General features: G+C 42.0%; 1 protein-coding gene across 8 annotated transcripts in view; it reads left to right on the forward strand.

Annotated features, from left to right (window-relative positions):
* RGS20 (regulator of G protein signaling 20) overlaps positions 1-14,097 on the forward strand; it is a 47,424-nt gene extending 33,327 nt beyond the window's left edge. For 7 of the 8 annotated variants that reach the window (XM_079983405.1, XM_079983410.1, XM_079983403.1 and 4 more), the window contains 4 exons: positions 4,166-4,314; positions 10,564-10,641; positions 12,490-12,724; positions 13,646-14,097. In XM_079983405.1, coding sequence (XP_079839531.1) covers positions 4,169-4,314; positions 10,564-10,641; positions 12,490-12,724; positions 13,646-13,834 — 648 coding nt within the window. In that variant the 5' untranslated portion in view covers positions 4,166-4,168 and the 3' untranslated portion in view covers positions 13,835-14,097. Of the gene's footprint in view, positions 1-982; positions 1,856-4,165; positions 4,315-10,563; positions 10,642-12,489; positions 12,725-13,645 lie in introns of those variants that run through there. The other variant, XM_079983409.1, reaches the window with a different exon arrangement.

Genomic DNA, 14,097 nt, shown 5'->3' on the forward strand with positions numbered 1-14,097 from the left:
CTCCTAACTTCTCAGCGAGTTAACCATTTGTTAATACACACATTATCATAGGTTCTTCTTCTTTTCAAATGGTCTGACATCTTGATCAAGCAAGGGAGGCAAAGCTCATGAGGTAAAGTGGTCTATGCAAAATTCTGCTTCTAACAGGATGCCTTGCCTGTGGAGAGATTGGCAAGCTGCACAATGTGACCAACCCCAAATCTCTCTGCTGAGCAGTTCTTCTTCTGGCTTTGCTTTTGTTTTTTCCTTTGTTTCCACTCATTTGCCCATCTCTGCCAACCTGTATAAGTCTGTCTACTTTTCTGTACATTTGCTTGAAGGTAAGTTAGGGAGCAACAGGGGCCCAGAAATACAACGAGGGATGTGTTCTCATTCAAAGGGGATGCAGGAATCAATATCCACAAATACATGGATTCAGGACAAGATTCTAGTGTCTCAAACCAGCATCTACCTGAAATGAAGTGTGCAACAGAAAATTGTATCTTTGGCAGGGATGGGGAATCTGTGGCCCTCCAGACATTGTTGGACTCCAGCTCCTGTGGCCAATGGTCAGGGATGATGGGGATTGTAGTATAACATTTGGAAGCCATCCAGAGTGGCTGGGGTAACCCAGCCAAATGGGCGGGGTATAAATATTATTTGTTTGTTTGTTTGTTTGTTTGTTTGTTTGTTTATTACACCAGAGGTTCCCCATCCCTGATTTATGGCTAGTTAAATGTGATTATGCTTTGGATATGTGTTCTAGCTTGCCATTTGAAAGTTAGTTTTCTTCTATAATACATGGAATATTGAATATAACTCTGTTTGATGTAAGTTGTTTATTTTAAAGTCCTAGTTTTTTATGACTTAGCTACTAGCATATTTGTCAAGCTAAGCAGGGTCCAGTATGGTTTTTGTTGAACTGTATATTTTGTTCTTTCTGCAGCTTGTAAACCGCCTTGTATATAGCAATATAGAAAGGCAGTATACAAATTAAAAGTGAAATGAAAATGAAATTTCATAAGCAATGGTCTTCTGCTGTGCAGGCTGATCATGAGTTGCAGCTACTGAATTTCCCCTTGCAGTACAGTTATTTAAAGTGCGCCTTTGTCAGATACAGAAAGGAAACCTCAGCCTGAACCACAGCAACAATAGCAAGGAAGGTATGCAAACTTCATTTATTTAGGACACAAAAGAGGCACATGACCTGAACAGTATTTCCCCCTCCATTTCCTCCAAAAACCTGTGCTCCCTGAATATGTATGCAAGACCAGTTCCTGCTTAATTTAGGAACAAAAGTAAGCAGGAATAAAGCCACATCGAACAATATACCATCTGCTTTATTATAGCTCTCGTTTGCTGTGAGAGCCAAAGTACAATTGAAAATAAAGGCCAGGCCAATCATCTTGTCAGTCTTGAACACACACAGCCCTTTTCAGCTTCAGCAGGCTCTGCGTATGCACCATTCACAGAACCCTCTCTCCACAAAGGGGCTAACATGGAACAAGGAGAGAACCAACAGAGAAATGTGGGCCTTTGTTTGAGATCAAATTGATTTTCTTCTCTTTCCCTTTTTGACATTTCAGGTTATTTTTTCCACAATTAACACCTGATCGGACAGTGGTCTATAAAAATGCTTTTGCAAGGCGGGCAACAAATCTCTAACAGAATCCTCACTGTTTTCATTTCACAGGACTGTTTGCTAAGCTCATTTATTTAATCATAGAAGCAGGTTGAGAGACAGTGACAGGCCCAAGGTCTTCCAGGAGCTTGCTGGTTGACTGAACAGAGATTTGAACCTGGGTCTCCCCAGTCCAAGTCCAACTCACTGTCAGCTACACCACAGTGGTCCTATTACACTGATATACTACCTATAGTAAGTGTGCAGGGTCCTGTGTTGCTGCATGAGAATGGACAGGTTTGTTGTTAAGTGCTATTCTCCTCTTTGTTCACTTTCGTATGGCATCTTCTGATGTATAGATCACTTCTTATAAGTATATCCAGCAGGGGGATCCTGTTAAATGTGTTGTAGTGATAATTCTTGCGGTGGCTTTAAGACCAAACAAATTCATTGTGGTGTAAACTTTTGTGGATTATACTCCACTTCACTATATGCATGAAGTGTCATCATAAATCAGCAAGCAGAGGTACATGCGGTTGGCGGTGGGAAGGGCAGAATGCAGGAGAGTGAGGTCAGAGAGTGAGAATGATTACCTAAACCCAAAATAATCCCTGTGACCATTTGAAAAGGCTGTATGCATAATAAACATGGGATGTTTAACAAGGATGGGAAAACTTTTTGTCAGCTGAAGGCCATCTGGGCACATGCAAGTGGCAGACAAGGCCAGAAGCAAAAGTAGGCAAAGCAACGAATGCAAAGTTTACCTTTGTACAGCAGGCTAGTTTCTACACATGGTCACCCACACTTCTTTATCCTTCAACCAGGGAACCAAGAGTTCTTATCAGAGTTCAAGGATGCATTCCAGCCAGGCAAAAGCACTGGTTCAGCGCTCTTCTGTGTAGACATGTTTAGGATTGTGCTGTATTCTCCTGTGCTGCTTCAGATAAAAGCATAGGGATAGTGCCTGTGTTGAATACCAAAGACCCCAGATTCAATCTCTAGCATCTCCCCTTGAAAGGATTAGATAGCTGCCAATGGGAAACACTTCTGGCTGAGACTCTGGAGAGCTACTGCTGGTCATAATGGGCAATGCTGGCTAGATAGACATGGCAGCCTGAGATGAGGAGGCACCTGTTGTTGCTTCTGCCTCAAGCTCTCTAAAACAAGAAGCATTCTCACTGTGACCTTTTCTCTGTTGCCCAGCTCAACTTTTGGGGCAGTGGAGGCAGGATGAAGACATACTGAAAGGTGTTTGAGCACCCTGAAAAGGACAGCCTGGGCAGTGTTGCAATGAGGTCATTTTAGACTTAAATGGTCAACATTTCAATCAGGGGTCAGCAAACTACAGCCCAGGGGCTGGATGCGGCCCACCAGACTCATAATTCTGGCCCGTGGACCCTGCCACCTGCTTGGTCAGTCCCCGTGCTGAGCTAAACGGGCGTGGCACGGCGTATCCTTGAAAAGAAGTTGCAGACGCCTCACCACCTGGGGAATGACTTCCACAATGCTGGCGCAGCTTTGGATTGGCTGCAGGAAGTTCCTGCAGCCAATCCAAAGCCTCGCTGCCCACACGCTGAGGTAAACTCGGGGAGGCCATGGACCGAGAGGCTGGCAGGTGGGCCTGTGGTCTGGGCCGCACCATGGGCATTGTGACAGGCACGTTGTGGGGCTTCAGCCGCACCTTGGCACGCCTGCTTGCCCCATGCCTGGTGCTCAGCTCAGTGCTGCTGCTGGTGGCGCACTCAGCGGCCGCACTGGAACAGCTGGAGGGTGAGCTGTGCACCGCCTGCCCGGTGCTCCTCATGCACGGCCTGCCCACCAACCTGGCCTCGTATGATGGGCTGCAGCATGTGGTTCACGCCACCTGGGAGCTCTGTGGGGATGGGCCGATGGAGCGGCTGCTGCTTGTCAACAACGCCTGTGAGCGGGTGGCACCAAGACGCGTTCCTGAGTGCATGCAGAATGTGTTCCTTCTCTAGGTCCAGAAGCAGCTGAGGACTGGCTTGCAGGGTATTTATATTTTTCAAAATATAGTCTGGCCCCCCACAAGGTCTGAGGGACAGTGGACCAGCCCCTGGGTGAAAAAGTTTGCTGACCCCAATTTAGATAGTGATGTGTATTACCTGCGTCTGCAACAGGGCGGAGTAGAAAACCAAACTTTGAAAGATGGTGAATCAGCCCTGTTGCTCTCGGGATGGCGTGGGAGTCCCTCCTGCTCATTTTGCTGAGTGGGGCCCTGGGAATCTTTCCTACTTCCCCTGCTCCCTCAAAAACTCTGCTGCATTGTGCTGTGGATGGAAACGAAGACCGTAAAACACTTGGCAAATTAAAAATCAATGACAAACAGTCACGGTGGGCTTAAAGACATTACTGGCCCAGAATTCCTCATCTGATTAGGACCATGAATTAAGGAAGCAGTTTCTTCTGACTGCTCCACAGGCCACTTCACCTATTAGCAACAATTAGGAAAACCACTGGGTGCCAAGACTATGAGTGAAGCAGTAAACCTGATGCCTGGGCTTTTTCCACAGAGTCTAACCTTCTTCCTGTTTTTTCCTCATGCAGCCCATGGGATCCGAGCGGATGGAGATGCGCAAAAGGCAAGCATCTGTGACCCAGGAGACACCGAGCTCTGTACAGCCACAGCCAGGGATTGAAAACCGTGGGTCCAACGCCTGCTGCTTCTGTTGGTGCTGTTGTTGCAGCTGCTCCTGGTATGCCTTTAAACCATATTCAAACCTCTTGGGGGAAGAAGGGGAAAAGATGACACCATGTATGCCCTTGAGTAATCAGATGAGTTTTACAAGGGGCGGAGGAAAGGAGATGCAGCTGTTGCCTACTTTTCCATAGATGAAAACACCAAACAACATTCCTTCCAGTTCTTTAAATCTTCTGGAAATACATAAAGATGCAAGCAGAGCGGGAGCCATTCAGACCTTATGTGTTTCTTAGCTGCAGGTCAATGCAGGAACATGTTTAGCCTGAATAGCTCAGTTTGTTAAAGTGTGGTCTGGTAACGCCGAGGTTGCAGGTTCGATTCTCGTATGGGACAGCTGCAAATTCCTGCCTTGCAGGGGGTTGAACTAGATGATCCTCAGGGTCCCTTCCAACTCTTATGATTCTAGAACAGCTGAGCCCAGTCAGATGCTTTGGGCTCCAGTACCCATCACTCCTTACCATTGACCACACTGGCTGAGGCTGATGTAAGTTGAAATCTATCGATATCGGCCAGGGACCAGTTTGGGAAAGGATAGTCTTGGAAGGGGTGCAGCTTATCAGCAGAACAAAAGCTTCACATATATTAAGTCCCAGGTATCTCCAGAAAATCTCACCTAGCAGGGCTAGATGGATCAATGGCTAATGGGCGACAGCTCTTCATAATAATCAGCAATGTGTGGATTCCATTATTTAAGGAAGGAAGCATTTCAGAGGGCCATACCCAGAGGCTCTAACTTCAATGGACCACATACTTCTAAAAGTACTATGAAACAGCTATTGCTGAAAGAAACAGAAGAGTGGATACCCAATCACCATTCCAGAGAAACGAAGAGAATGCTGATAATTTGAAGATGTGCAGGGCTTTTTTTCAGCTGGAACTCGGTTCCAGCACCTCTTAGGTGGGCACCATTGCCATTACAAGAGAACAAGGGAAGCGTTCAGGGCGAGTTCCAGCACCTCTTTTTTCTAGAAAAATAGCACTGAGGATACGACCTCACTCTACAGCTAGTTTAGCTATCCTGTGTGCTATCTACTAAACCTAGACACTGCAACAAAGAGAAAAGGAACAAAGTAGCACATATAATCTTCAAAAGGAAAGCTTCTGAACAGCATATTCTTAGCAGGGATCTTTAAAATGCATATGCTGACATATCTGGGACTTATCCTGACAGGATTCAGCATGGAACATAATGATTTTCTCCAGAGCACTTGGTCTATATAATCCGTTCCCCATTGCAAGCAATCAGGGCAGCACAGAATCGGCAAACTGGTGTATAGGGATCACTTCAGAATCATCTTATTGAGTTCTGATTTTAAAAGTTTTTGTTGCTGCTTTCAGTAAGCAACCTGTAGCCTATAACCCAAGGTCATGCCCATGTTAAGGATTTTTATTTGAGAAACAGATGGACAGCTAGAACTGAATGGTGTACTTTGCCCCTCCTCTGGCTAGTTTTTGTGCATTCTACATGTCATTAATGCAATAATAGTGTATATGTGGTGGATTTATACCAGATCAATCCACACATCATTTCATTTTATTAATTGTTCTGCTATGCTTCCCCAGTTGCATTATTGACATCTAGAGGGACACTCCTGCACTATAGCACAACAAAAGCAGAACATAAAATAAGCCAGAACATTTGTTGTATAAAAAACTATAGGTTTTCAGCAGGAAGCTATGGGACATTCACCAACTGCAAATAAAGCAGTACATCTGCCCCAGAACTTCTGCAGGTACAAACAGGATCACTTATTATTACTCATTCATTCATTTATTTGTTAAATTTATATACTGCCCTTTATCCAAAGATCACAGGGCAGTTCACAACATAAAATACAAAATGAGAACACAAAATACCTAACAAAACAAAAACAGACCAATAACCTCCCCTACCAGAAACTCAATTGGAAAGATATTAGAATGTTTAATCAGCCCAAGGCCTGGTGGTAGAGAAACAACAATTATGTATGTATGTATGTATGTATGTATGTATGTATGTACAGTCAAACCTTGATTGTCGAACGTAATCTGTTCTGGAAGCCTGTTCGGCTTCTGTAATGTTCGACAACCAAGGCACAGCTTTCAATTTGTTGCAGAAGCTTCCTGCACTCAAGCAGAAGCCACAGCGGATGTTCGGCTTCTGAAAAACGTTTGAAAACCGGAGCATTTACTTCCATGTTTTCAGCGTTCGGGAGCCGAAACGTTCCAAAACGGAGGCATTTGGGATCCAAGGTTTGACTGTATATATAACTACCCTGATCCCATCACAAACACAAATCATGAATGCACAATAAAAAGGATGACCATACACTACCACACTTCTGTCAGTATAACATCAAGTATCTCTCAATCAAAATGTTTATTTTAATGAACTGAATAGGGTGAAAGATTATGAGTCATGGGTGTGTGGAGAATGTGCTTAGCTTAGCTTAGCTTAAGGTAAAGTTAAAGGGAACTCTGACCGTTAGGTCTAGTTGCGGACGACTCTGGGGTTGCAGCGCTCATCTCACTTTAGTTGCTGCTTTGTTAATAGCATTTTATAGATTGCATTATTGATGATCTGTTAATTATTTTATATTTATGCTGTATTTGTGATGTTCTATTATGTTATTGCTATTTGTTGTTTACAAGCTGCTTTGGGTTCATTTGAAGGAAAAGCAGTATTCAAATACAATCAATCTGGAAAGTTACTGTCCTGACTACAAAACATACATATCAAATACTCTTTCAAGCATGCATAAAGGGGTCATCCATATTGGGTGGGATTGCTACAGAAACATGAAACTAGCTTGGACAGATGCAGGGGAGAAATGGCTGCTTACCCTGTCAAGAGACGGGCAGCGGTTGCTGCCTGTCAGTTCAGATTCCCAGGGAGCAACGCTGGGGCAGGCAGTGAAAAATCCCTGGGCTGGCCACTCTGATTGGCGGGCTTTCCCACCACCCAGTTGTTTGAACCCTGGCCAATTTGGCCAGGGTAAGTAGAGGGGATTGAGAGCAGAGCAGACAAGGCTTCACTCCAGTCCACCCTTGGCCGATAAAAGCTGGCTGCACCCGACCCCCTGGGAAATAGTTGCTCACTTCAAGAGCTTACTTCTGAAAATATTTTCTAGTGTAACCACTTCTGCAATACAGATAGGTAGCCGTGTTGGTCTGCCATAGTCAAAACAAAAAAAATTCCTTCCAGTAGCACCTTAAAGACCAACTAAGTCAGTTCTTGGTATGAGCTTTCGTGTGCATGCACACTTCTTCAGATACACTGAAACAGAAGTTTCCAAACCCTTCTATATAGTGAGAAGGTGGGGAGGGGTATTACTCAGAAGGGTGGTGGGAATGGGTGATTGGCAGATAGCTGTGATGAGCCTGTTGACGACTCTTAACGACTGCAATAGGTCTTACAGGAAAAAGCAAGGGGTGAAAAGGTGAAAAATGGCTTTGTCATGTATAATGAGATAAGAATCCAAGGTCTTTGTTCAGACCAGGTCTCTCCATGGTTTTAAGTTTGGTGATAAGTTGTAATTCAGCAGGTGGCGCTGTGGGTTAAAGCCTCAGCGCCTAGGGCTTGCCGATCGAAAGGTCGGCGGTGCGAATCCCTGCGGCGGGGTGCACTCCCGCTGCTCGGTCCCAGCGCCTGCCAACCTAGCAGTTCGAAAGCACCTCCGGGTGCAAGTAGATAAATAGGGACCGCTTACCAGCGGGAAGGTAAACGGCGTTTCCGTGTGCGGCTCTGGCTCTGGCTCTGGCTCTGGCCAGAGCAGCGATGTCACGCTGGCCACGTGACCCGGAAGTGTCTCCGGACAGCGCTGGCCCCTGGCCTCTTAAGTGAGATGGGCGCACAACCCCAGAGTCTGTCAAGACTGGCCCGTACGGGCAGGGGTACCTTTACCTTTACCTTGTAATTCAGCAGCTTCTCTTTCCAGTCTAGTTCTGAAATTTCTTTGTAGTAAAACAGCTACTTTGAGATCTTGTATAGAATGTCCTGGGAGATTGAAGTGTTCTCCTACTGGTTTCTCTGTCTTGTGATTCCTGATGTCCGATTTATGTCGGACAACACCATTACTGGCCCCAACAACATCACACATACCATCTCGGGACTATTTAATTGCTCATCGTCTAACATTGTGTATGCCATCAAATGCCAACAGTGTCCTTCAGCTCTCTATATTGGACAAACAGGCCAGACCTTACGCCAAAGAATAAACGGACATAAATCGGACATCAGGTACGTTTCAGTGTATCTGAAGAAGTGTGCATGCACACGAAAGCTCATACCAAGAACTGACTTAGTTGGTCTTTAAGGTGCTACTGGAAGGAATTTTTTTTGTTTTCACTTCTGCAATATTAGAGCATCACCTTTCAAATATTGTTACTGAGCATGGCTGGCAACAGGATTTCTTCATGTGCAGTTATTTCAACTATTACAGAAGGAAATAAAAGCACAACGGGTTTTTGCACGACAGGCATACTTTCGTCTCACTGTCTTTAGCTTGGATATAAAGTTCACAGTCATTTTATTCCATTTTCTTTTTAATCCCATTGAAAAATATATAATGAAAGTAAAAAAACCAAAAATTGCTCTGTTGGAGGTTTTAAATTAATTTATATTCATGACTCTTAAAAATATTACTTGCACTTAATAACATCCTGCCCAAGTAAAAGACCTTACTCTACCATCAAAATTATATACTTCTTCAAAATTACTGTTTTCAAGTCAGGAGAAATGTGAAAAACGGCGATTCAAGGCTCTATTTATAATCCTTGTTTATAGAAAGGATTTCCTCAAATAACCTGAATGGGCTGCAAAGAAAAAGAAAAATATGAATAGGAACAGAAATAGTACCCCAAGTTACAAAATCTCCAATACTGAAAGCTCTTGTGGGGTTGGAATTAACCATTTTAGAGAAACTGAGGAGAAAGAACAGTCACCAGATGGGCTTTTGTTGGCTGAAGTCATAACTTATGCTCCATCTTTTCATCAGCAATTCAGGATCAATTATACTTTTAGCCAAGCAATTATGGTGAATGGTCTCTCTTAGGTGGCTTAAAATTAAAAGGCCACAGCTGTCTTTTTGAGAAGCATGAGAAATGCAAAAAATAAAGCAGAGAAGGAACATGGTCTCCTACACTGTTTTGCATAGAATTTATTTTTGTCCAGATAAGCTTTGTTAGTGGCGGTACAGATAGTCTTGTTGAACAATTTTCTCTCATTTGTATCCCACCCTTCAGTATTTCAATTCCCAGGATGTCTTTTATATATAATGTTTAGACAAACAATGTAACAATGCAATTAAATGCAATCAAACAAAAGGCAGCAGGGCAGCCAATGGTTCACCATTCAGCAGATTATTATTTTTTTAAAAAGGAGTATATGCAATAACACTTGTAATGTAGTAAGTACTATGAAGATAACGGGGTTATATAAAATATGGGTTATTGAAAAAGATGCAGTAGAAAAGGTTAATAATAGGACCCACAGAGGGGAAGGTGGGAAGTCCAGAGATTCGGAGGAATCTTTAAATGTGGATGTATATGGCTATATTGTTATAATTTTATACTTGTAAAATCAAATAAAAATATTATACACACACACACACACACACATATGGAGCAGGATAAAGTTGGGTTTTTGTTCTGCTTTTAAAATCACAAGAAAGAAGACACAAGGCAGGAAGTAATATTGGCATTAGGTGTTTTCAGGTGTGCTAAACATTTTTTAGGTTAGTGTACCACACTTGGTACACTATTTCATACGCAGCTGCATGCACCAGAAAAGTTTTTCTTTCCCCACATTTTCCAGATAAGGCAGACAAGGTCATAGAGCTAAATTCTACTGTGAAATGTCCTATTCAATATACCCAATTCAAGAGAAATATTTTGGTGTTGGAGTGCATTGTTCTTATACAGTGGTACCTTGGTTTGCATACGTTTTGGTTTGCATACGTTTTGGATTACAAACACAGCAAACCCAGAAGTGTGTGTCCCGGTTTGCAACCTTTTTTGGATTACAACCCATTTATTTATTTATTTTGGATTATGAACAAAAAAAATTGGAGGCCCATTGGGTTACAACCTCTTTTGGTTTACAAACGGACCTCCGGAACGGATTATGGTTGTAAACCAAGGTACCACTGTACTGGGGCGAACTTCTTTGAACATATGATCAGGTTTGATAACTAGAGGAACAAATTCAAAGTTTCAGCAAACTTCTTTATTTCAACTTGATTAAACTATGCTTGTTGCCTTGCAGTCTCACTGTTAGGAATCAAGATGAAAGAGCAGCATCACATGAACTCAGAACAGACGCTATTCCAAACTGTGAAGAAAGGTAAGAACTAGCTGGGTAACAAATCAACACAGAAGACTAATTTTTGTTTCTACGCTTGTGTCTATCCATTTAAAGCGTGTGCATGCACACACACGAAACAATCCTGGGAACTGCAATTTCTTAAGGGTGCTGGGAAGCTCTGTAAGGGATAAACTACAGTTCCCAGGATTCTTGGGGTGTTGGTGATGGAAATGCCTGATATGTATGCAGCCTTAGACTCCTACAACTGGAGGTGGCTGCCACACACATAGCTACTTGCATAGAACACATGTCCATGCAACTCTGATGATCATTTGCCTATTTGCAGAAACAGGGAAGGCTAATACTAGCATCTTTTTTTTTATCTTCCCCTTTATTTTTCCATAAAATCTTAAGAGAAGTCAGTCGCCATTGTCATATTTCCTAACAATTTAAAACATGGCAGATATATGCCCTGGAAATACATGACAGGTTATAGGGATGTGCACAAGTCGCAATGTATGCCTTATATCTGCCGTTTTAGGAAACCTTATCTGTTTGCAAGTAACTCTGTAATTTGAATTCTGAACTGCTCTGTTTAAAACAAAGTTCTGGGCTGTATCCAATGTCAGTCATACTCCAAGTAAACCCTCTGAAATTAATGGAAATGTCTAACTTAAGCCCATTCTTTTCAATTCTTTTCAATCAAAAACAGAGTCTACTGTGAACAAAATTTAGTTGGAGACATCCCTCTGTGTTTCCCCATTTATTATAATGGGTAGAATAAAAATGATAACTTTCCCCTGTTTTGACCAAAGTGGATAAAATGTTTCAGGCACAGGAGCCTTTCCAGAGTAGTTCAGACCCACCAATTTGCAGATAAGGTCCAGGAGATTTGTATGGGGGAAGTAAAAAGGATTAAATTTCCTCCATAATCCCTTATGTGGAGAACAGGGGCTTGTCTATTACTTTACCTTAATTAAGTGGTGGCTGAATGGTTTGTCTTCCTATTAGTACATCTTTTAACACTTTGCAGCTTCACTCCAGCTTCTTTCTGGATGTTATTTGTGTTCTCCAATAGGCTTTAAAAGCTTTTATAGGTCTCCAATAGGAGAAGAACTCTCGGTTGTCATTTATGTTGTTTAAGCAGAACAACTTAAGCGTTTTTAAAAACTTAAAATAATGCTTATTCCTTAAAAATGTATTGTAACAGGGGAAAAAAACCTGTTTTAACAGAAAACAATCCAGAGCTCTTCAGTGCTCTTCAGGCAGCATTTTGGATAGCCTCACTTCTTGAAAAGCCCCTGGACATAGAGAAACATAGATATTATAGAAGACCACATTAGAGATGTTATATAGGGACACATAAGAGCCGTATCTTGTACAGAGTGATACGAGACTTTGTGGGCACTCTGATCTGCTCATGAGGGATTATTGACATTTAACTCAGGGCAAGGAAAGACCCTCCCAAATCACCCCAATTTGCCTCATTATTCAGCCCACACACAAGAGGTGAGGCACACCTGTAGCAGTCTATGGCATTGTTCTGTCCAATAATTAACACTGCTGCTGGCATGCGTAAGATGAATTTAGCAAGTCATCTACTCAAATAGTAACTTGCCACACGGTATATTTTTAATTGGCAAGTCAGCCGTCTGAATCTTTAGCCGAGTGGTGAAATTGTTGTTCCTCCACTTTATTGGATTTTCAGTTGGCTGTAGGGCAACAGCAATATTTTCTCCTCAGCACTTGGAAAAGTAAGCTAATATTGCAGCATGCCATAACATGCATTTAATCTCCCGATTTCTACAAAATTATCACCCACTAATGTTCTCCTCTTGTACTGTTAACTTGGTAATGCCCGGTCTCTATTTTTCATTCGTATTACAGCTCAACTCCAACTCTTGAAGAAGTGAGTGCCTGGAGCCAGTCCTTTGACAAATTGATGAGAACGCCAGCAGGTAGAAACGCTTTCAGGGAGTTCCTTCGGACAGAATTCAGCGAAGAAAATATGCTTTTCTGGTTGGCCTGCGAAGATCTAAAGCAGGAATCCAACAAGGCTATCATTCAAGAGAAAGCAAGACTAATATATGAAGATTATATTTCCATTCTTTCTCCCAAAGAGGTTTGTAACCCTTTTCACACTATTTTGTAGTATACCCGATTTCAAAAGGACTAAGCCAACAATCTAAAATGAAAGATCTAATTGATATTTCAAGATGTTTCCATTCACGTATGTAGCTAGTGCAGTGTGTGTTTTTTAAAAAACCAACTGGTTGGGTTTTTTTTAAAAAAGCTGTTCTATTCTTACTTTATAACAAGTTTTTCAGCTTGCTGAAAATTTAGGGGGCCTCTTTCAGGGACAAAAGGTGGTCTTCTGAGATGAAAGGAGCAAAATTATCGTGAGGGGTAAAATGTGACATTTGAAACTTTGTGAGTTGTAGGTCTAAAATCTTAAACTGCCAAGGAATATAATTAGTCTGGCATTCCAAAATTAGTCTGGCTGAAGCACTTTGAACATACGAGGGTGTCTGACTGTAGGTAGGAGGCTCTTCTAGTCTCTGATAGGTGCCTATATATAGCCAATAGGTTATACTTAAACATCTGAAGGCAGGCCTGTTCAGGGAAGTTTTTATTGTGATGTTGTATTGTGTTTTTACTGTTTTTTGTTGGGATTCACCCAGAGTGGCTGGGGCAACCCAGCATATAAATTATTTTATTAATTATTATTATTATGGTGCAAGCCTACTTTAAATCCATCTTATCGTTCTACACCAGGTAAATGTTTCTCCTTCGTGTGCAAATAATTTTAGTGTGTATATCATTAGGTCATTAGTGTACATCCTAGTCATTAGGTCAATCTGCTGTGAGACAATTAAAACACAGCAGAAAAGGCATATTTTTATCATTATTTTTACTTTCATTAGTTCTGTAACAGAATGCCTACATAGGTTTCAGTTCCACTACGATCACATTAACTCTTTTCCACAATTTTCAAGAGAGAAGATTAACAACTGCTCATAACAGCTGTTTTCTTTATTTACAGGTCAGCCTGGATTCCAGAGTAAGGGAACTTATCAACCGGAATATGCTGGAACCATCGGAACATAGTTTTGATGAAGCACAACTCCAGATTTATATGTTAATGCTCAGAGACTCTTACCCTCGGTTTATGAACTCTGCCATATATAGGGACTTAGTTGAGTCTCTCTCTCAAAAATCTGCTGAATCGTAGAGTTTTAATATATTTCACACCCAGTCATCTAAATAAACAAGGGAAACTTGGGGCTACCATACTGTCCGTCAACATGGAAATTAGAATTATTGAGTTTATTACCCAAAAATAACTCAAGACATATTGCGCATGTTAATACAATGTCAAAAAAGTGTTCTAAGAACCCCAAGCTGCAGAACCCTGAGCTATTTGCAGTTTTGGATAAGAGTTACAGTAAGCTATGATAATGGGATATGGAGATATAAAAAAAATGTCTTCAAAAA

The sequence above is a fragment of the Podarcis cretensis genome (genome assembly GCF_951804945.1).
Source record: "Podarcis cretensis genome assembly, chromosome: 7".
In the NCBI taxonomy this organism is placed as follows: domain Eukaryota; kingdom Metazoa; phylum Chordata; class Lepidosauria; order Squamata; family Lacertidae; genus Podarcis; species Podarcis cretensis.